General features: G+C 40.3%; 1 protein-coding gene across 2 annotated transcripts in view; it reads left to right on the forward strand.

Annotated features, from left to right (window-relative positions):
* Positions 1-19457, forward strand: part of stat6 (signal transducer and activator of transcription 6, interleukin-4 induced) — a 50439-nt gene extending 30982 nt beyond the window's left edge. For both annotated transcript variants that reach the window (XM_029722423.1, XM_029722424.1), the window contains 14 exons: positions 423-539; positions 1663-1839; positions 5862-5949; positions 6209-6331; positions 6943-7035; positions 7192-7395; positions 10852-10946; positions 11321-11454; positions 11590-11739; positions 11964-12030; positions 12239-12307; positions 12447-12494; positions 14836-14943; positions 16571-19457. In XM_029722423.1, coding sequence (XP_029578283.1) covers positions 423-539; positions 1663-1839; positions 5862-5949; positions 6209-6331; positions 6943-7035; positions 7192-7395; positions 10852-10946; positions 11321-11454; positions 11590-11739; positions 11964-12030; positions 12239-12307; positions 12447-12494; positions 14836-14943; positions 16571-16631 — 1534 coding nt within the window. In that variant the 3' untranslated portion in view covers positions 16632-19457. The remainder of the gene's footprint in view (positions 1-422; positions 540-1662; positions 1840-5861; positions 5950-6208; positions 6332-6942; positions 7036-7191; positions 7396-10851; positions 10947-11320; positions 11455-11589; positions 11740-11963; positions 12031-12238; positions 12308-12446; positions 12495-14835; positions 14944-16570) is intronic.
* The last annotated feature ends 5340 nt before the right edge of the window (positions 19458-24797 follow it).

Below are 24797 nucleotides of genomic sequence, written 5' to 3' on the forward strand. Positions count from 1 at the left end.
CTGTTTAGGGCCAAATAGCATTCTAGTTTGCTACATTTTTTGTTAATTCTTTCCAATGTGTCAAGTAATTATCTTTTTGTTTTCTCATGATTTGGTTGGGTCTAATTGTGTTGCTATCCTGGGTCTCTGTGGGGTCTGTGTGTGGTTGTGAACAGAGCCCCAGGACCAGCTTGCTTAGGGGACGCTTCTCCAGGTTCATCTCTCTGTAGGTGATGGCTTTGTTATGGAAGATTTGTGAATTGCTTCCTTTTAGGTGGCTCTTTTCTGGATTTTGATAATTAGAGGGTATCGGCCTAATTCTGCTCTGCATGCATTATTTGGTGTTTTACATCTCTCTTTCTCTCTCTCTCTCCCTTCCCCCTATCGCTCTCCCTCCCCCTTCTCTCTGATGAATTTAACACCCTATCTCTTCCTCTTTTGAGGTGTGAACAACTCCTGGGGGTGAACGGGAAGTTGAGACAGGAAGTGATGCTGGCCGGGGAACCAATCCCGGAGCTGCAAGAGAGACTGGGACGTCTGCTGCAAACTCTAATCCAGAGGTCGGTTGTGTTACCTATAATAGTGTGATGCTTATGACCAGAGCCAATAAGACCGGTTTAAATACTAGTGCACTATATAGGGAATGCTGTTAGTTCTATGTTCACTTGCATAGTTCCCTAGGAAATCCCCTGTCCTCTATGTTTTGTATGTGTATTGTCCTGTAATCTTGGTTAACCCAGAACTAAAATCGTGTATTATTTGGTACCATTCATGTTTACGTAGTCTGTCCATGAGAAAGTATATGTCCTGTATGGAGTTTTAAAGACGCAAATCAAATTTCTGTGGAAACAGACAGTAAAAGCTTATCTTAGTCCCTCATCCCGCATTGACTGTGCTTTCAACCCAAACTGTAGGCTTATTAAAATACAGTTTTGTGTTTTCTTGATATGTTTGATCTAATTCGTTAATGTCGTGGTATTATGTATTAGAAAACAAATTTGCCTTCACTGAAATGTCTTCCGTTTGAAAACCAAACAAAACGTTTTTGTAGGCCCTACTGGAACCCACATGACTTAACGTTGTCCCTCCCTTTATGACCTGCCAGTCGGCCAGCCCACTGGACACAGATGTCAGTTCAGCATCTAGTTTTGATTTACATTTGATTGAGTTGGCAACTGACGTGAATTCTACGTGCAATCAACAAATATATATAAAAGTTGGATAAAAAAAACAAAAAAAACACGAAATTCCTTTACATTGATGACTTTTTGTAAATTCACTCAGTTTTCCATGTTTATTCAATGTTGTCACATAGATTTTTTTGTTGTTGAAATGACATGAAAACAATGTTGATTCAACCAGTTTGGGCAGTGAGAGGGCCTTTCTAACACCTAGTGTTATGCCTGGGTCATATTGTTGTTGCTGGTCATTTCATTTTTGGGTGTTATTTTCCCTTTTTCAGGAAATGCTCAGAATCGACAATGTTTCCCCAGACAAGTACCCCATTCCTTTAAAAACCTTTAGTAGTGCGGACATACCAGCACACTACTGACTCATTTGACTAAGTCATGTTTCCTCTCCTGTGCTACCCTGTTGCAGCTCTCTTGGGGGGACATTATGGCTAGCAGTCTACACATCACAGACCCATTGATCATTCTACTAACTCTATTTCTATGGTTGCAGCTCCCTGATGGTGGACAAGCAGCCTCCCCAGGTGATTAAGACCCAGTCTAAGTTCTCCACCACGGTGCGCTACCTGCTGGGGGAGAAGGTGGCACCCGGGAAACCAGTCCTCTTCAAGGCCCAGATCATCACTGAGGCCCAGGCTAGGAACCTCGGACAGCTGGGCAGCGTACCCAGGTCAGTGATGTAGTGGAGTACTTCTCAACTTTTTTGTACCGGGGACAGGCAAGCTACAGTCTTTTTTTGTGTTGGGACCAGTACGTTATGGTCCTTCTTCCTGTGAGGTTGAGGACTGCTTCCATCAACGAACCGGATGTTGAAAAACACTGTGGTGGATGTTTAAGTTTGCGTCACTACTGTCTTGCTGAACTACAGTGGGTATCATAAATATTCACCCCGTGGATTACTTCACATTTTATTGTGTTACAAAGTGGGATTAAAATGGATTTAATTGTCTTTTTTTTTTTACATTGGAGTCATTTAGCAGACGCTTTTATCCAAAGCAACTTACAGGAGCAATTAGGGTTAAGTGCTTTGCTCAAGGGCACATTTTCACCTTGTCGGCTCTGGGATTCGAACCATCAAACTTCCGGTTACTGGCCCAACGCTTTTAACCGCTAGGCTACCTTTTTGTCCATGATTTACAGAACATACTCAAGTGGAGGAAAAATAAAACACTTATTTACCTTGATTAAATAAGTATTCACCCCCTAAGTCAATACAGGTTAGAAACACCTTAAGCGGCGATTAGAGCTGAGAGACTTCTTGGGTAAGTCTCTAAGAGCTTTGCACACCTGGATTGTGCAATATTTGCACATTTCTCAAGCTCTGTCGAGGTGTTGGGGTCTTAACATAGATTTTCAAGCAGATTTAAATCATAATTGTAACTTGACCACTCAGGAACATTCAATGTCTTCTTGGTAAGCAAGTCCAATGTAGATTTGGCCTTGTGTTGTAGGTTATTGTCCTGCTGAAAGGTGAATTCCTCTCCCAGTGTCTGGCTTAAAGCAGATTGAAGCAGGTTTTCCTCTAGTATTGTGCCTGTGCTTAGCTCCATCCCATGTATTTTTATCCTGAAAAACTCCCCAGTCTTTGCCGATGTCAAGCATACCCATACCATGATGCAGCCATCACCCTGCTTGAAAATAAGGAGGCAGTTACTCAGTGACGTGTTATGTTGGATTTGCCCCAAATTTAACGTTTTACATTTAGGCCAAAAAGTGTATTCCTCTGTTGTGTGAAATTTAGGCTGGCCTAAAGAAAGGGGGTGAATACTTATGCAACGACTATATTTTTGTTATTTAATTTGTAAGAAAAAAAATTGTATTCACTTTTTACTTTGACATTATGGAGTATTTTGTGTAGATCAATGATAAAAAAATAATAATCACAATTACATCTATTTCCATCCACTGTGTAACACATACCCACTATATGAGACATGAAGCATTGTTGTCCCAGACCCAGGAATGCCATGACATGGTTGGTGATCAGAAGGTAGAGAAAAGCTAGAGAGTTGAATTGGTCTGAATTGGTCAAAAGCTCCTGCCAAATGTCGTTTAGTAGTCTACATCATTGTTCACCAGTGGGAGATTTTGGACTTCCTCAAACTAATTTAATATTGGCTATTTCTTTGTTTACATATTTGTCTAGTAACATTTGTCTTCTTCTATTACTTGTTTACACTTAGCCCACTCAGTCACTTAGAATGCATACTAGATTGTAAACCCATGACAAGATGGCCCAAAAAAGAGTCTTCTCTCAGTCTGATTAGAGAGTTAAAGTTACTTATAATACGGGTTACGTGGAGAAAAGCGGACACCTCTGGAATGAAAATGGATGACCCTCCCTTCAGCAAAATATATTTTACTTAAACCCTCCCGGAACGCTTAAAAGAAAACAAGTGACCGTCCCCTATACCCAAAATAATAATTAAAACAAAGTGGATAGCAGAGAACATGTCTACCATTTACTCTCACTTCTTGGACAGACCAGAGCCTTAGATATGCCGTTTTAGAAACTCTTCCAAATAGCTTAATCAATTGATAGTGACAGAATTAGTTTACTTCCCAAGCAAAGTCCATTTCTTGTCTCCTCAGCTATAAAAGGTTCTAGATCAGCATCTGAATGTCAAAAAAACTAAACAATGATATCCCCATATACATTGGAGTCACATCTTTCCTTGTTTCTAGCATAAAGCATCATGGACCAAAGCACTGTTGTAGATCACTTTAAACAATCGGATCCGTTTAGTTTTCTTCAAAATCTTAAGCTAACAATGGGTAGGCCTGTGGTACCTTCAGGCGTTTGGAAATTGCTCCCAAGGATGAACCAGACTTGTGGAGGTCTACCATTTTTTTTCTGAGGTCTTGGCTGATTTCTTTTGATTTTCCCATGATGTCAAGCAAAGAGGCACTGAGTTTGAAGGTAGACCTTGAAATACATCCACAGGTACACCTTTAATTGACTCAAATTATGTCAATTAGCCTATCAGAAGCTTCTAAAGCCATGACATCATGACATCAATTTTCCAAGCTGTTTAAAGGCACAGTCAACTTAGTGTATGTAAACTTCTGACCCACTGGAATTGTGATACAGCGAACTATAAGTGAAATAATCTGTCTATAAACAGTTGTTGGAAAAATTACTTGTGTCATGCACAAAGTAGATGTCCTAACTGACTTGCCATAACTATAGTTTGTTAACAATACATTTTTGGAGTGGTTGAAAAACAAGTTTTATTGACTCCAACCTAAGTGTATGTAAACTTCCGACTTCAACTGAATATACATATCTTTTTAGAATATATTTGCCTTTATTATTCCCCGCAAACCCTACTACCCCACCCCCGATTGGAGTAAACTGATAAACAATAACACTTAGGCTTCTACTTCCAGTTTATACATACTATATACATTTCACAGACACAATCTATTTTACAATAGTTATATTTTGTTTGTTTTTAGTCCAGGCCTTCCTCTATTTCTCATGTCCATCCAGTTTGATTTCTATTTGCCATATATTTGTAACTGTGCTATTTCACAAAAGTTCTGAGCCTATATACATTTTACTGTCCCTGTATGTTTTACATTTGTTATCTTGTTTTATTCAACCCACCCTTCAGCTACATTCAACCCCTCCCATCTATCTCTTAACACCATCCATATTGGATTTCTATTTGCCATATATTTTTCAACTGTGCTGTGATGCTTCACAAAAGTACTGAACCTTTCTATTCTCATAGTTTCTACAGATTGTAAATTAAAGATAAACATTTTTGCTAAAATAACTATTATATTATTGATCGATTGACTATGACTTTTCAAATCACCCACTATTGCTATCAGCAGCGTTAGCGCCAGGTAAATGTTGCAATTCTTCAGCCATTCTCGGACCTGTGACCAAATACGAGCTACATATGGACAGTACCAAAATAAATGATCTAATGACTCTGCCTCCTCACAGCAAAATCTGCAGAGCTGGGAAGATTGTATCCCCATATATATAACATTCTATTGGTTGCAAGAATTTTGTATAATAATTTAAGTTTTGAATCCGGCGTCGTTTTCCGTGTCAGTATGCCGTGGAATCGGCACATGGTGTATGTCGAAAATCTCTTCCCAACTATGGGGTCTGAATACTTATGTAAATGTGATATTTCTGTTTTCTTTTAATATATAATTGTTTTAAAAAAATCCAAAGCTTTTTTTAGCTTTGTCATTATGGGGTATTATGTGTAGGTTGATGTGGGGGGGGGCAATTTAATCAATTTTAGAATAAGGCTGTAACTTAACAAAATGTGGAAAAAGTCAAGGGGTCTGAATACTTTCCGAATGCACTGTATAGCCTAATAAGCAACTAATTCCAAAACACTGATAAATGTTGAACTTTCAGCAATTCCAAATAACATGTCCCTCCCCAGGACAAGAAAACCACAAAAACTAAACCCTTCCCTTGACTGAAATGTAAAAAGCATGACCCTTCCCCATTTTTCTCCAGGTACCCATTCTGTACATTTCGATCCATCCCATAACACATTTTTGTGAGCAACCTCCTTGGTGGCTGTCAATAGTTGTGCAGAGAGCATAGTAGGCCAATTAGTCACAATCTACAATAGACACTGATATCACTCACCATATTAATGCCTTTAAGAAGTTATATTCGAGTTTAAATAAGTGTTTTTGTTCCGTTTATTCCAGTGAGAATGTTGGAGAGTTGATCAATAACACAGCCATTTTGGAACACAACACTTCCAGCAAGAGTACATGTGCCACCTTCAGGAATATGGTAGGTACTGCAGCCTTGCTGTTACCATGCACTGTCAAACTTCTTGTGTAGCTTCCTGTAATGTCATATTTGGCAGATTTTTTTGAATCAACCAGATTTGAAGGTTTATTCTGTAAGTCTTAAGGATATGTAAGAAAAAGTCAAATTCTTATAATTATGTCAAAATGAAATTATAGTTAAGTCTTCATAAAGTGATTTATCTTGTTCTGTTGTTATATTCTTCATAAAGTGATATATCTTATTCTGTCATTTCCTCCAGTCTATAAAGAAGATCAAGCGAGCAGACAGAAAGGGGTCAGAGTCTGTTACAGAGGAGAAGTTTGCGCTCTTCTTCACCACAGAGATCAGCATCACTGGCTGTGACATTCCCTACAGAATACAGGTCAGGTGTCCTTCTCCCCTCCTTTTCTGCTCCAAACCCTTTCTCCCTTTGGCCTCTGTAATGTTAATATTCTATTTAATTCAAGATTCAATAACACTTGTACAGCCAGATCAAACATGTCAAAGCTCGAATGACACCAATGTGTGGTATGGCAGCAAAGTATTGGTCTCTTTCTACACTCTTTTTCTGGTCTCGCCCTTTGGCCTGTGTAATGTGAATTGAGGTACGATTAGACATCACTTTTGGGTGACTTGGCAATACATCTCTTAACATCTTGGTAATAGCAGTATTATAGCACAGCAGGCCTGAGACATGCAGACAGATACATTCTCTTGGGGTGACATGTGTTATTAACCTGGTCCCAGATCAGTTTATGCTCTTGCCAACTCCATTGCTGTCCTTGGCATGACAATTCCATAAGGAGTTGGCAAGAGAGCAGAAACAGACTGGCACCCAGGCTGAAATGTTATTAATTTGAACGGCAAAACTGACAGTATCTCACGACACACTATACAAGCATAGTTTAGATCCTCAATGGAAAGGATTTGTCTTGATGATCAGTTATTAGTATGGCTGTACTGACATGGTGTTGCTCTCCTGTGTGCTTGTAGATGATCTCTGTGCCAGTGGTGGTGATCGTTCACGGTAGTCAGGATAACAATGCCCTAGCAACCATCATCTGGGACTGTGCCTTTTCTGAACCGGTGAGTGCCTGCTGCCTTTGGCCATTCCTCGCTCTCTCACTCTCACAACTCTCTTCCCTCTCATATCACACCCATTATCAACACAGACTGAACAGTACGTCTGCTCACCTCACTCACAACATCAACCTTTGACCTCTAATCTTATGACGTCATCAGGAAAGGATTCCGTTTTTGGTTCCGGAACGCGTTCCCTGGAAGCAGATGTGCAGGACCCTGAACAGTAAGTTCATGTCGGAGGTCGGAACGCAGCGTTGCCTAGACAACTACAACCAACACTTCCTGGCCCAAAAGATCTTCGACAAGCCAGACATCGCTGGAGACTACAGCAACATGCTGGTATCCTGGGCACAGTTCAACAAGGTACACGCACGCACGTACACACACACACACACACAAATCAAATGTTATTTGTCACATACACATGGTTAGCAGATGTTAATGCGAGTGTAGCTGAATGCTTGTGCTTCTAGTTCCGACGATGCAGTAATATCTAACAAGTAATCTAACCTAACAATTTCACAACATGGACACACACACACCAGTCTTTACCCACTGGGTACAAACTGGTTGAATCAATGTTGTTTCAATGTATTTTGTCAGCGTATTGTGACGTGGAATCTACATGGACAATACATTGGATTTAAATACATATATATTATACATAAACAGTTGTTTTGATGGTAACCAATTTTCAACATTGGCAAACCTTGTATAAAATATGTTGAATTTGTAACTTTGAAACAACGTCAGATATTCAATCTTATATCCACTATCAGAAAAAAAACTATAGACTGGGCAGCACCTCCTACAGGAGAGTTGGGTCTACCTACAGCGATCCATTTGGTCTCCCATCCAGTGTTTTAACCAAGCCCAGCTTTGATTTTTGTCACTGACTATTAGCAATGTGCTATAGTGAGAATGACTACTGAGATATCTCTTAATAACTAAAGAGATTCACTGTTGCTATTGAAGTAATTCCAAAGGGTAGATTTAACAGAGCAAATGAAATGTAACCATACTTTATAAGTCATATATCATCAATGAGACTATTTAGGCCTGTATAGCATTTGTAACAGCTATTGTTTCAATTTAACCCAGGGTTCAACTAAAAATAGACAATATATATAGTTAATATTGAATATGTTGGATTCACGTCTCAACCAAACATCTAACTTAGAATAGGACTAAATTAAACTTTATTTAAAGGTGCATTTAAAGTTTGATTTGTTTTAGTCCTATTTAACTTAGATTTTTGGTTAGGATGGCGACCTGAATCCAACATATAAATTATTAATTTGTAGACAAACTGGATCTTGAATTGTGTTTTGGTTGTCAATGCAACCAAATATCAACATTTGAATGAGATGTATCTTTTGCTTGGCTAGTTCTATCTGGGCCACTGACTTAATCTCTTAATTCCAGTTTGTCTACAAATTAATAATTCATATGTTGGACTCATGAGCAAAAACCAAAGGGAAAGAATAGAATTAAGCCAGTGGTTCTGTCACGCCCTGACCTTAGAGAGACGTTTTATTTCTCTATTTGGTTAGGTCAGGGTGTGATGTGGGGTGGGCATTCTATGTTGTCTATTTCTTTGTTTTTGGCCAAGTATGGTTCCTAATCAGAGGCAGCTGTCTATCGTTGTCTCTGAAGCGTGCATGTTCAAGATACCATGCAAAGGTTGCAGGTCTGTAGTGATCTTCACAATTGCTATTATAATCTGTACAGAATCTTGAACGACATTGATCATGTACTTTTAATGTAATCTCAACTAAAATCCAGGGCCCGGTTTCCCGATAGCAATGGAATTTAGGGTTATGAGTATTTTAAGGATGCATCTTACCTGCAATGGCCGAAGATGTACCATGTGTTTCCCAAAACACCATGCACATGCAGAGAAAATGCTCGCTAAATGCGTCGTTGAGGCATGTTTCGATACTGATAGGATCAAAATAAAGCTTTCTCCATTCAAATATTACCTTAACATTAGAGTTAATCCACAATACTGATGACAGATCAGGTCCTAGAGAGATATTATCACCTATGGCTGCAAATATTGAGGCGTCTTATTCGAATGCTTACCCTATAATAATGCACTCAATCAAGATTTGGCACATCATCGAGCACGTTAGGCTACACATCATGAAATATATTGAGGCAAAAATGACAGACTACCCAAATAGCTAAATAAAATTCAATTGAATGAACATGAAATTGATTTTAATATCTTTGAAATATAAACACCAGTCTGGCCTATAGGCCTACTGTACACTGAGTGTATAAATCATTAAGAACACGTGTTCTTTCCATGACATCGACTGACCAGGTGGAAGCTATGATCCATTATTGATGTCACTTGTTAAATCCACTTCAATCGGTGTAGATGAAGGGGAGGAGACAGGTTAAAGAAGGATTTTTTTAAGCCTTGAGACATGGATTGTGTACGAGTGCCATTCAGAGAATGAATGGGCAAGACAAAATATTTAAGTGTTTTTGAACGGGGTATGGTAGTAGGTGCCAGGCGCACCAGTTTCCCGTGCATATCAAGAATGGTCCACCACCCAAAGGACATCCAGCCAACTTGACACAACTGTAGGAAGCATTGGAGTCAACATTGGAGCTTTTGACACCTTGTAGAGTCCATTCCCCAATGAATTGAGGCTGTTTTGAGGGCAAAATAGGGGGGTGCAACTCAATATTAGGAAGGTGTTCCTAATGTTTGGTATACTCAGTGTAGGTAGGCTATTTATCTGTTAATGCAGTCATCTCAGTTTTCATTTGAATCCTTTGCTTGTTTGTAACAATCGCACAGACATCGGCAACTTTGTATTTGTAGTCAACTTTGTGGGGAAGTTATCAGCGTTCACAGAGAGACAGATAAACATCTTGAATGTATGTTTAGAAGAGATCTTCTATGAATCAAGTGACACAGTAGGGGTAAAAAAAAACGCATTTGCCAACGGACTTAGCTGTTCTATGTGGTCTGAGGCAGTCGCTAAAGTGCATTTTCAAGTGCAACTTTAGTAACGATGGTTTTTGGAAACAGCTCAGAGATTTAACCATGTTCCTACGAAGGTTCTAACGATGAACTTAGCCTTGAGATGCTTTTAGGAAACCAGGCCCTGGTCATTTGGTTGTGCTATTAGTTGAAGCACAGTGATAACACATTAAGTTGTGTAAATACAAAATATCTGTAGTATCCCCATTTGAACTTTGTTCTGCTTTTAAATGGTTGAAAGTGCCGTAATAACACATTTAGATGTGAAGTTTAAACCAAAAGTCAGACTTAGTTTTTCCACTGGAACTTTGTTGTCACGTGTGCTCCCTCTCCGGCCTCTAGGTCACCAGGCTGCTCGTTATGGCGCACACCTGTCACCATCGTTACACACACCTGTGTGTCATCAGACTCACCTGGACTCCATCACTTCCCTATATATGTCACTCCCTTTGGTTCCTTCCCCAGGCATCATTGTTAAAACACTCACTCTGAACTTGCTTCCCGACTCTCAGCGCACATAATTACAATTGTGCTTTTAGATGGGTTGAAGCATAGGGATAACACATTGGGAATTCAACAAACTTCTGGCTGAGTGGGTGAATAAAGGTTGAAATCTCATTGATCAACGTCTCAACCAAATATTACCCACATTTCTACGTTGAAATTACGTGGTGTGCCCAGTGGGTAGGCACAAGGTCCTGTGCACCCACCACCTCTAGGGTAACTCCATATGCCACATGATTGCTAGTAATATTGTGGACAGAACAGAGTGAAATGTGACAAGTAGAGGGATTAAACAGTATAATTTCATTGGTCAGGAGGTGCTCCCTGGACGACCTTTCACCTTCTGGCAGTGGTTTGATGGTGTGATAGAGCTTACCAAGAAGCACCTGAAGAGCTACTGGAGTGACGGGTGAGTCATGTCTGCCAGTCAGAGACAGAGCTAGGCCTGTTCATTAAGCACCAAATGGAAGAAAAACGACTGAAACAGGAAAGGACTACCTGAACTTATCCAATAAGAAACTCTTGTTTTAATTTGTCTTTGAAAATGTTTTTGCTACAGTGTGTCATAAGACTGTCTACCAGTGAGAGACACAGAGAAGACCTGGTTTCAAATAGTGTTTGAAAGATTCAAGCCTGTTTTGAGTGTCAGATGGGCAGGGTTTGCACCTTTGGGACTATTCCATTGGTTCAATCGAGCACAGTTAAAGTATTTGAAAGAAAATTAATATGACTCACACACACACACATAGCTAACTGTGTGTCCTGGTGTCTTCCTTCCTCTAGGTTGATATTTGGTTTCATCGGTAAGCAGCACCTCCACCTGATTCTGAAGGACCGGCCCAACGGGACCTTCTTACTGCGCTTCAGCGACTCTGAGATAGGAGGCATCACCATCGCATACGTGGCTCCATCAGAGAGTAAGGGTTTAGTCATTCTGGCTGCACACCTCTGGAATGGAACACTGGATTCCAAAAATCCTGAGATACATTCCTATTAAACTGGCCTTTCTTTCTCTCTCCTTTCCTCCCTCCAACCTCCATCCCTCTTTCCAGACGGGGGCCAGAAGATCCAGAATATTCAACCGTCCACCAAAAGAGACTTGGAGATCCGTTCCCTTGGTGACCGTATTCAAGACATCGACTTCATCACACACGTGTATCCAGATCTGCCGAAGAATGACGTGTTCAGAAAATACTACACAGGCAAGTCCTATTTATGAACAATGAGAGAGTGGGGCAAGGGGCGGAGAGACAGCGAGCGAGAGGCAGATAGATAGACAGCGACAACGAGAGAGACAGAGACACACAGAGAGCGATAGAATATTATTTGTGAGAAGAAGCTTTGAATTAGATTAATATTATGACAATTGTAAGAATTCTCAGTTTAAATGGGAATTCCAATCTTCTTCCCTGCCTCATTTGACCAGATAACCCGTTACCTCGGGATACCACCTCGGGATACCTCGTAGTCTCCATCCAGACCAAAGTAGGAGTGTAAGTTACACAGAAGCTATGTAACTAACCAAGGTTCTGTCCCAAATGGAACCCTATCCCCTATATAGTGCATTACTTTTGACCAGGGAATATGGTGGCATTGGCGACACAACCTTGTTACCTAACAACCTTGTTAGCTAACATGATGTTGTTAAAAGCAAACTATGTGTTGTTAATTATTGGTGTGTGTGTGTGTGTGTGTTTGCAGGGAAGCCCACTGTGACTCTCCTCAGCGCAGTGAGACCCCACATGAGAACAATTCCTCTTTCTATTCCATGTGAGTCTGAATCACTCTCTCACACACACACACACACACACACACACACACACACACACACACACACACACACACGAGTCTGAATCACTCACTCACATATGCACACACACTTCACAAGGTCTTCATCATTCTCTCTTAGGGACCAGGGGAATGGAGCCAGTGCATCACCATTCTACTCTCTCTCTCCGTAAGTACCTTGTTAGTCAATGTGATAAACTATACAGTGCCAGGAAGACACATTTACTAGACACTCTTGTCCAGAGCGACTTACAGTCAGTGCATTCATCTTAAGATAGCTACAGTGCCGTGAAAAACGATTTGCACCCTTTCTGATTTTTTTTCTTCTATTGTTGCATATTTTTGATACTAAACGTTATCGGATCTTCAAAAAAACAACTAATATTAGATAAAGGGAATCTGAGTTTACAAATAGCAGCAAAAAAAGTCTACTTGTTTTATTTATTTAATTAACAAAGTTATGCAACACACAATTCCCCTGTGTGAAAAAGTAATTGCCCCGTTACACTCAATAACTGATTGTGCAACCTTCAGCTGCATTGTCTGCAACCAAATGCTTCCTGTAGTTGTTGATCAGTCGCTGTGGAGGGATTTTGGCCCACTCTTGCATGCAGAACTCCTTTAACCCAGTGACATTTGTGGGTTTTCAAGCATGAACTGCTCATTTCATGTTCTGACAGAACATTTCAATTGGGATTAGGTTTGGACTTTGAGTAGGCCAATCCAAAACTTCAAATGTGCTGCTTTTTAGCCATTTTCATGTAGACTTGATTATGCGTTTTGGATCATTGTCTTGCTGCATGACCCAGCTGCGTTCAGCTTCAGCTCACAGATGGATGACATTCTCCTGTAGAATTCTTTAAAAAAGAGCAGAATTCATGGTTCCTTCTATTAAGGCAAGTCGTCCAGGTCCTGAAGCAGCAAAGCATCCCCAAAGCATCACACTGCCATCACCATACTTAACCGTTGGTATGAGGTTCTTACTGTGGAATGCAGTATTTGTTTTTCGCCAGGCATAATAGGACCCATGTTGTCCAAAAAGTTGACAGAAGTTTGCCAAATATAACATGAAAGCACCTGGATGATCATCAAGACTCTTGGAAGAATGTTCTATGGACAGATGATTCAAAAGTTTCGACGACATGGGTCCCATTATGCCTGGCAAAAACCAAACACTGCGTTTCACAGTAAGAACCTCATACCATGGTTTGTGGGATGCTTTGCTGCCTCAGGACCTGGACGACTTGCCTAGTCAAAGTCCAGACCTAATCCCAAATTAGATGTTGTGGCAGGACTTGAAACGAGCAGTTCATGCTTGAAAAACCACAAATGTTGCTTAGTCACAGCAGTTCTCCATGGAAGAGTGGGCCTAAATTCCTCCACAGCGACGTGAGAGACTGATCAACAACTACAGGAAGCGTTTGGATGGCGCAACCAGCTATTGAGGGGCAATTTCTTTTTCACACAGGGACATTGGGTGTTGCATACGTTTGTTTATGCAATAAATGAAATAATTATGTAATTGTTGTGTTATTTGTTCACTCAGGTTCCCTTTATCTAATATTAGGTTTTGATTGAAGATCTGGTAACATTCAGTAACAAAAAGTAGAGAAAATTAAAAAGGGGGCAAATACTTTTTCACGGGACTGTAGGTAAGACAACCACATGTCATAGTAAACATTATCCTCAACAAAGCAGCTGTCAGCAAAGTCAGCGCTAGTAAGAAAATAGAAGTGTAAGTGTTCCTGCAAGACAGGCAAGTACAACGGTAGGGTGTAGGGTATTTGGTTGTCACACTTTTTACTCTTATGTGTTTTTCTCAGCACCAGTATATATTAATAGACTCATTTCAACGTTAGCATCTCTTATTCCAACATGGAGTCGTTAGTCAGCAAACATACTCGGTTTAATTGTGACAAGCAGCCCCATCACGCGGTTGGATGTCACACAGTATGGGGTTGGTTGTCACAATAATAAATTCTAGTAGCTTATTCCTTTTGTAACACGAAATGAAGCAATATAGCACACAGAGTCTTAGAACCAGCCTTTCTTTGATCAAACAATATACCTAACAAAAATCTGTTTTTCTATGCCTTGAGAACAGCATGATATTATGAGTAAATTTGTGTGTTTATGCATGTGTTTTGCTATATGTTTTATGACCGGTATACGCCCACACCATTCCAATACAGAAAAGCTGCCCCTCGTATAATTCATTCAAGGTCATATTTCATAGGAATCTGGAAACACTGGACAGCTGCTTTAAATCCCAGACAGACTCCGTCAGTTTCATGTCTCATGCAATTGTGAGCTACTGTGAAGTTCATGTGTTGACCAATGACAGGACTCTAGCCTGAGTGCCAGTCTGTTTGCTGCTATCATGCCAACTCGTTGTCACTGGAGTTGGCAAGATCAAAAACAGGCTAACTTGACTCATCTGGTTAAATAACAGTTACTTAATTGAATATAGCTACAAATAAAAATCTAAGTCTTTTGTTTGTTCTCATCAGGAACAACCAGTTCCAAACCCCCTTCCAGCTGGCCCCAGTACCCCTACAGGGGGGAATGTACTCTGACCCCCTCTCCAATCCCAATGGACTCTTCCCTGGCCCGGACATGTGAGTGACACCACACTCGAAGAGGGGCTATAGAGTGCTTTCAAAAAGTATTCACACCCGTTGACTTTTTCCACATTCTGTTGTTTTACATCCTGAATTTAAAATGGATTAAATTGAGATGTGTCACTGATCTACAACACACAATACCCCATAATGTCAAAGTGGAATTATGTTTTTAAAAATTAATAAAAAATGAAAAGCTGAAATGTCTTGAGTCAATAAGTATTCAACACTTTTGTTATGGCAAGCCTAAATAAGTTCAGGAGTAAAATGTGCTTAACAAGTCACATAAGAACTTGCATGGACTCACTCTGTGTGCAATAATAGTGTTGAACATGATTTTTAAATGACTACCCCATCTCTGTACCCCACACATGCAATTATCTGTAAGGTCACTCAGTCGAGCAGTGAATTTCAAGCACTGATTCAACCACAAGGACCAGGGAGGTTTTTCAATGGTTTGCAAAGAAGGGCTCCTATTGGTAGATGGGCAAAAAAACAAACAGACATTGAATATCCCTTTGAGGATGATGCAGTTATTAATTACACTTTAGATGGTGTATCAATACACCCAGTCACTACAAAGATATAGGCGCCCTTCCTAACTCAGTTACCGGAGAGGAAGGAAACCGCTCAGGGATTTCACCATGAGGACAATGGTGATTTTAAAACAGTTAGAGTTTAATGGCTGTGAGAGGAGATAACTGAGGATGGATCAACAACATTGTATTTACTCCAGAATACTAGCATAAATGACAGAGTGAAAAGAAGGAAGCCTGGACAGAATAAAAAAATATGGCAAAGTAATTCACTTTTTTGTCCTGAATACAAAGTGTTATATTTGGGGCAAATCCAACAAAACACATCACTGAGTACCACTCTTCATATTTTCAAGCATGGTGGTGGCTACATCATGGTATGGGTATGCTTGTCATCGGCAAGGACTAGGGAGCTTTTCAGGATATAAAGAAATGGAATAGGCTAAATCCTAGAGGAAAACCTGGCTCAGTCTGCTTTCCAACAGACACTGGGAGACAAATTCCCCTTTCAGCAGGACAATAACATAAAACAGAAGGCCAAATATACACTGGAGTTGTTTACCAAGATGATACTGTATGTTCATGAGTGGCCTAGTTGCAGTTTTGACTTAAATTGACTTGAAAATCTATGGTAAGACTTGTCTAGCAATGATCAACAACCAACTTGACAGAGCTTGAATAATTTTTCAAAGTATAATGTGCAAAAATTGTACAATCCAGGTATGCAAAGCTCTTAACGACTTACCCAGAAAGATTGACAGCTGTAATCGCTGCCAAAGGTGATTCTAAGATGTATTGACTCAGGGGTGTGAATACTTATCTCAATGAGATATTTCTGTATTTCATTTTCAATAAAATTGCAAATATTTCAACAACAAAAAGAAATTCACTTTGTCATTATGGGGTATTTATTGTGTGTAGATGGGTGAAAAAAAGGAATTTAATGGATTTTGAATTCTAGCTGTAACAACAAATTGTAGAATAAGTTGAGGGGTATGTATTTGAGGGGTATGTTAAGGCACTGTATTTGACACCTCACTGGGACAGCACTTCAGACCCCTCCATATACTGTGTGTTTGTGTTTTCAGGTCCCAGGGCCCGACTACTGAGATGGAGCTAGAGGAGATTCTGAACACACTCTCGGAGTAGGAGAAGGAGGAGGAGGAGTAGGAAGAAGTGGAGGAAGAGGACGAGGGGGGAAAGTAAGAGGAGGAAGAGCCCAGTGAAGACAGTTTCTCATCACTCTGATCTAAAAAAAGTGGATATTCGTCAAATCGGTCTTGAGTTATGTATTGTAACAGGCCCATAATGTGCTTACTTAAGTCTGATTTGGATGTATTTGGCTGTTCCCTTACAAAAAAAGATTGCAGTTTTGAAACTGCAGTAAAAGTGCATGAACTGCAGTCGACTGTGGTATTTTAGAAACATAATTGTAGAATAACTGCAATTATTCTAACTGCAATTACTCTAACTGCAGTTACACTGCAAAATTACAGCAGTAAAAAAAACGGTGTTTGTTGCATACTGCAGTTATACTGCACTCTGACTGCAATCTTTTTCATAAGGATTTTTGCTGCATAACATGTAGAAGTTGTCCCTTTTCAGGTTTAGAAGAAGTGACTGCTAAATGCTAACTCCCGTTTGTATAAGATGGTTAGCATAGCTAGCATACAGAAATTGGTGGTAGTATTTTTTTAACTGTAATTCAGTTGGATTGGTAATGATGACATGAACATGTGATGCGGTTGACATCTATACAAGCATTATACTCCGATTTTTACCTCAACATAGTGTGAAATACGCTTATAAACATTAGCCTAAATGAAAGCTAATTTTGCTGGGGGGCAATGAGGAGAATCGGGATCTTTCCCCCACGCGTTTTCATGCCAATTCCATTGTTTTAGTCGAGTTTGATTGACCTATTTACTGCATCTATAGTCCCAGTCGGTATTAGAACGTTGCGCCCCCTGCCCGCCTGTGGGGAAAATAACCTGGGGTTACCTAGGTTACCCCGTTGGTTCACAGCAAAACCTCAACCTTTTTCAAACGCAATTTTCTTGTTGTCTGCTTATTTTAGTCAATTACAAAACTACATTTAAGACAAGTAAAACATGTTTAAAGATTACTTTTCAACATTGCCTGCTCCCGAGGGTTCTCAATACTTAGCTCTAATATTGTAGACCTTCTCTCATGCCCCTTTTCATGACAGAGTATACTAAATAAGTTAAATGTCTTACCTGTGATGTAATGTTTTCCATACACATATGTGTAGCCTACTTGGACACCGGGTGCCCACATTTCCCACACTCCCACGGCAAAAATCCTGAAGCCACAGGGCTCTTCTCGCAGGCTCTATTTCCCTACGTGGGAGCATTGCAAACCATAGGTTGGGATTTTTTTACCTGGTTACATGTACATTGAACAACACGGCAGCTTTTCGGCATGTTTTGTTATTTATGTATAACAAAAAATTGACAACGAAGTTAGCTCTTTTATAATGGGGGTGGGTTAATGGGAAACAATGTTTGTATTCTCCAATTTGTGGCCGTGGTCAAGGGGAATTTCTTCTTTCTTCTTATGACGTGAATATCGACTCAGAGTATTGATAGAGACGAGATGTTCTCAGAGACATAGACCTCCCTATCACTCCTTTCTCAACTTTTTCCTTGCTGAGGCCCACCAGATCTGGGAACCACTGCCCTAGTTTAGAATATAGAAGTGTGTTAAAAGCCATTGATTAATCTATTTAGTAAAACTCTTGCAAAGGCTGCGGCCTGGCATTTTGGCACCCAGAACCAAATCTCGCATGCGCGTTGGTCTGTTTCGTCTGTCACGAGTCTGTCTTCTTTGGGATAAAGGATATGAGACTGATGGATGTACACTAAGGGAAGACTACCACATTATGCAGACAACATAAATAGTATAGTATAGCCAAGACAACGACCATATGAGTTAGCAATATACCAGCACAAACATATATGGAACCAGGCTACTTACAGTATGAGACTGAGAACAAACTTCTAGGCTTTCTAACACAATGGAATAAACCAGATCACAGCCATATTAAGTACATGTTGGGTGTTCATACAGTACTTACATACATATTTTCTATTCAGTAAACTTTGTTTCCATTTAAAGGAGTATTTCAGAAACACCATTTGCACATATGTAGACACTTATGGGGCTGGATATAATGAATATGAGGTTAGAAATAGGTGAAGTGTTTCTTTAATACACCGGCATCATTATTTCCTGTCAATGTGATAGTTCACTATGTAGTAGTTTGATGATTTACCATTGTTTGCTTGTATGTACAAATTATACATTCCTCATATCCTAGTAGATTACAAGAGGACTTCCACACTTTCAGACCCCCCCACAAAAAATCATTTTTATTCTCTTTGGATCGCCAATGCTTAAAATGAAAATATCTTTCCATTTTTAAGTATTCTTTTTATTGTAAATAATTTAGTTTTATCTGGTTTTAATGTCCGTAAATGTGATGTTAAATCATTGATTGTTGGATGATGAGATTAAATATAGTTGTTTCAGATGAGTAGACACAAATATAGGTTGCTATTATGATAGTATATGTATTATACAAAACATTTTTCTATTCAATGCTTTGTTATTTCTCTGTAATTTTTACTACGTTACCTTTAAATGACCAGGAGCCGCTTTTGTTATCTCTAAGGGAATGTCGTACTCCATGATACATTCTGTCTTATTCTCAACTATGAAAAGGTATCTTGATATTTTGCTCAAACATGTATTCGGAAGCATTCTCTCTTCTTTTTTAAATTTGTTGTGAGCAAATGAAGTGGGTGTGCACTATAATCAGAATGCTTCACAAGTCATAATTATTCATAGTTCCACAATAAATGTATTTCCTGTCAATCCCATGGCTATATAAACCAACCCACCTTCACTCAGATTTATTTTCCTTTGAACTATTAAAGAGTTGTCAAACTGTCACAACTGTTTACGACATCTGTCATGTCATGGCTATGACAGTCTTATTCAGTCCTTATGTACAGCTGTAGGATCTTAATTTGAGCCAGTTTGTTACAGCAGGATAATAATCCTGCAGCAACAGGAATTGTGAATTATTATGTGGATTATAAATAATGGAACATCTTTGTAGGGGTTGATACATTTTTCATATTTTAAAGTGGAAATGACTAACTTTAGAAGCCTTTTAAAACCTTGAATACACTACAAGTTTGCATTTCCTGCTTTGCAGGAAAATTCTCAGCAACAAAAGTGACTAAATTAAGATCCTACATCTGTAAGTAGGGTTCAAGTACAGTGTAACAGAGTCTGAAGCAAAACTAAAACATAACTTTTCTCAACAGCAGCTTTATCAACTCTGGCAGAGACCTCTGAACTCATCCAATGGAATAAATGTGAGGAATCAAGGGAATGCATTTGAGGATTTCTCAAGAACTACTCAACTATCTTTAATATTTTCCATGGAATTGAGTGAGCGTGGATGTCAAAGTCTAAAAGTTGTTAGTCACCAGAGTTTTGTTATTTGTGGCTTTGTTCCAATAGTCACTGTTCCTGTTATGACTAGTTCCAATAATTTCATAATTGTTACTTAGATCTAGTGTTATGGATTTAAATTCAACACATGACGTGATCGCTGTGTCACTACTTTAGACATTTGTTAATAGTTGGTTTCATTGGTTTTGTCTATCATAGATGCCTTTATTGCCCAGCTGATTCCATTTAACAAGCCCCGCCTCAATGACTTCATCATGATCATCAAATATAGGCAACAATCCTTTTGCATGTAACAGTATTTGTATGTCTTCTAAACAATATAATCGTTCGACTCTTGAATTGATTTCCTTTTTTAGACAAAGAAACACACAAAACAGCGATAAGATCAACACCAAGAGGATTAAGACAGGGATTAAAACAACTCTATAACTTGACCAACTGCCATCTGGAGTGTCCACAGTTCAATGATAAGCATACTTCTATTCACCTGCCTCCTAGCCCATATTCAAAACACATTCCAGAGTGGGACTGCTGATCTAGAATCAGTTTTGCCTGTTAAATCATAATGAATAACAGATACTAGATCAGCACTCCCACCAGACTCACTGCCTCTTGAAGGAGAAGTTACACAATGGCCACAGATTTTTGCTCACAGGCAGATAAACATCTTGCACTAAAGCGCACTAGAATAGTGGTACTCTGTAGCTCAGTTGGTAGAGCAGTTTTGGTCCTTAAATGAAATTGGTATATGTTTTTATTTATCACACTTCGAATTCATATTCGTTATTTTAATAGGCCCTTTTAATTTTGTCTGGCTTGCCATTCCAAATAAAATGTAATATTTTTTGTTCATAGAATTTAAAAAGCAGGTCACTAGGTGTAGGCAAAACCATAAGCAAATAGGTAAACTGACTAAAGAGTTAATCAGGTGTCACGGCTGTTCGAAGGATCGGACCAAAATGCAGCGTGTTCGTAGTTCCACATATTTATTAAACGTGAAACTGAATGCAATACACTTAAATACTTGAAAACACAAAAACAACAAACCGTGACGCAGAGAGGACAACACACTACTCAAAAGATAATAACCCACCAAAACAGGAAGAGAAAAACCCCTACTTAAATGATCTCTAATCAGAGGCAACGAGTATCAGCTGCCTCTAATTGGAGATCAACCCAAACAATCCCAACATAGAAAAACTAGAACTTAAACATAGAAATAGAAAACATAGAAAAAACCCAAACACCCCCGTCACGCCTTGACCTACTCTACTATAGAAAATGACAATTTACTAGGGTCAGGACGTGACAGTACCCCCCCCCCCCCCCCCCAAAGGTGCAGACTCTGAATGCAACATAACCAACAAAAATTAACCACAAAACAAAAAGGGAGGGTAGGGAGGGTGATAATTGTCTATGGCGGCGGCTCTGGCTCCGGGCGTAGTACCCCCACCGCCCGCTGATCCACCCCACTTCTGTATGGAGGTCCGATGCGTCGGACTGGCATAGGTGGCGCCAGACTGGTAACACGCACCTCAGGTCGAGTGCGGGGAGCAGGAACAAGACACCCCGGACTGGGCAGGCGCACTGGAGGCCTGATGCGTGGAGCTGGAATAGGAGGCACCAGACTAGTAACACGCACCTCAGGGCGAGTGCGGGGAGCAGGCACAGGACGTACTGGGCTATGGAGGCGCACTGGAGGGAGAGTGCGAGGAGCAGGAATCGGTCTACCGGACTGGGGAGACACACTAAGGGCCGAGTGCTCACAGCAGGCACTGGCTGTACCGGGTTATGGATGCGCACTGAAAGGAGAGTGCGAGGAGCAGGCACTGGCTGTACCGGGTTATGGATGCGCACTGAAAGGAGAGTGTGAGGAGCAGGCACAGGACGTACTGGACTATGGCGGCGCACTGGAGGGAGAGTGCGAGGAGCAGGCACAGGACGTACTGGGCCGCGGATGCGCACTGGAGGTCTGGAGCGTATGTCTTGCACAACCCGCCCTGGCTGGATGCTCAACTCAGCTCGACAACTGCAGGGTGCGGGCACAGATCGTACCGGCCTGTGAATGCGCCCTGACGACACAGTGCGCATCACCGCACAACACGGTGCCTGCCCCGTCACTTGCTCCCCACAGTAAGCACGGGAAGTTGGCTCAGGACTCCACCCTGACTCTGCCCAACTTCCTGTGGGCCCCACACCAACAAAAAAAAATTGGGGCTGCCTCTCGCACTTGCCTCTGGGTGGATATAGCGCCTCATAGTATCGCCGCTCCGCTCTCGCTGCCTCGATCTCCTCCTTCGGGCGGCGATACTCCCCAGCCTGCCTCCAGGGTCCTTTCCCGTCCAATATCTCCTCCCAAGTCCATTTGTCCTGCTGCTCCATTCCACGCTGCTTGGTCCTTTGGTGGTGGGTTATTCTGTCACGGCTGTTCGAAGGATCAGACCAAAATGCAGCGTGTTCGTAGTTCCACATATTTATTAAACGTGAAACTGAATGCAATACACTTAAATACTTGAAAACACAAAAACAACAAATCGTGACGCAGAGAGGACAACACACTACTCAAAAGATAATAACCCACCAAAACAGGAAGAGAAAAACCCCTACTTAAATATGATCTTTAATCAGAGGCAACGAGGATCAGCTGCCTCCAATTAGAGATCAACCCAAAAACATAAAAATAGAAAAACTAGAACTTAATTAAACATAGAAATAGAAAACATAGAAAAACCCAAAACACCCCCTGTCACGCCCTGACCTACTCTACTATAGAAAATGACAACTTACTAGGGTCAGGACGTGACATCAGGGTGATTTTTCCACAAATAGACAGGTATTTTCCTTTCCATGGTAGCAAGATCTTATCTATTTTTGCTAACTTTCTATAAAAATGTATTGGAGTGAGATCATTTCTTTTTGGGGGGATTTGTATACCGAGAATGTTCACATCTCCGTCAGACCATTTAATTGGTAAACTACATGGTAATGTAAAATTGGCTTTTTTTTGTGATCCAATACGTAATATAGTACTTATCATAATTTGGTTTTAATCCAGAGAGGATAGCAAAAGTATCTAGATCCTCTATGAGGCCGTGGAGAGATTCTAATTGTGGTTTTAAAAGAAATCATGAATCATGCTTCCCACAGTTGTGTCAAGTTGTCTGAATGTCCTTTGGGTGGTGACCATTCTTAATTCACACGGGAAACTGTTGAGCATGAAAAACCCAGCAGCATTGCAGTTTTTGACACAAACCGGTGCGCCTGGCACCTACTACTATACCCCGTTCAAAGGCACTTAAATATTTGGACTTGCCCATTCACCCTCTGAATGGCACTCATACACAATCCATGTCTCCATCTACACTGATTGAAGTGGATTTAACAAGTGACATCAATAAGGGATCATAGCTTTGACCTGGATTCACCTGGTCAGTCTATGTCATGGAAAGAGCAAGTGTCCTTAGTGTTTTGTACACAGTGCATTATATTCTTATATTACTAGTCTACAGCTATGTATGTTCTACTCAGTTCACCAGGTGTCTGTCTGTGCTGTAGTGAGAGTTGTAATTTCTACCACAATGTAGTGGCTGTGAGGCAGCCCAGGGCTGGTATTGAGGAGAGTAGGAGATTGTCCTGGCTTCTGTATGCTGTAGCGTGCGTTTCTACCACATAGTGTTAGAGCTGATGTTGGAGAGTGGGAGATAGATGGTAGCGAGCTATGGGTTGGATGGTAGAGAGAGGGGCTGTGGATTGGTTAGTTGTGTAGGTGTCAGCAGTCTGAAGCAGAGAGGTGATAGAAGATAAATTCCCCACTCTAGCAGGTTTTAACCCCGTCCTCTGTAAAACAGGCTTACACCCACAATAGAAGGCTTACCAACGCAGAACTGGCCGGGAGGGAGGCAGAATGCATAGACCACAAAAGAGATACAGCAACTCACCACCCAACGAGTTCATTCTGAGTCTGGTCTGTCTTTGCCTTAACAATACCTACAGGCCAAGCAGAAAACAGCTTTTAATATTACAGATAGATTGTAGCTTCCATCAATGTAATTTTCTGCATAATTTCCAATCCCCCATATATTTTGGGGTAAATATATATATTATATATTTTTTAAATAATTTTTCTTTTCATTTCCCCTAACCTTACCACCCCTCCTCTAATTGGAGTAAACTAATGGACAACAACACTTACTGTAGGCTTCTACTTCCTGCTTATGCACATTATACGGACACAATGTATTTTACAATAGTTATCTTTTGTTTGTTTTCAATCCCATCCTTCAGCTCCCCTCAACCCCTCCCATCTATCTTCTATTTGCCATATATTTTTAACTGTGCTGTTTCAATAAAGTTCTGAACCTATATACATTTTCCGGACACAGTATATTTTACATGAGTTATCTTGTTGTTTTTAGCACCACCCTTCAGCTCCACTCAACCCCTCCCATCTATCCCGGAACACCATCCAGTTTTTACTTCTATTTGCCATATATTTTTCAACTGTGCTGTGATGTTTCACAAAGGTTCTGAACCTTTCTGTTCTCATAGTTTCTACAGATTGTAAACTAAAGATGAACATTTCAGCTAAAAGTATTACTATATTATTGATCGATTTGACTATGACTTTTCAAATCCCCCAGCAGTGCTATCTGCGGAGATATCTCCAGGTAAATGTTGCAATTCTTCAGCCATTCCTGCAACCAAAAACAAGCGAAAATATGGACAGTACCAAAACAAATGATCTAATGATTCTCTCTGCTTGGTTTTAACAAATTTGGTCATCTCAGACTTGGAGATAATACAGAATTT

This window comes from Salmo trutta, chromosome 30 (assembly GCF_901001165.1).
Source record: "Salmo trutta chromosome 30, fSalTru1.1, whole genome shotgun sequence".
Classification (NCBI taxonomy): domain Eukaryota; kingdom Metazoa; phylum Chordata; class Actinopteri; order Salmoniformes; family Salmonidae; genus Salmo; species Salmo trutta.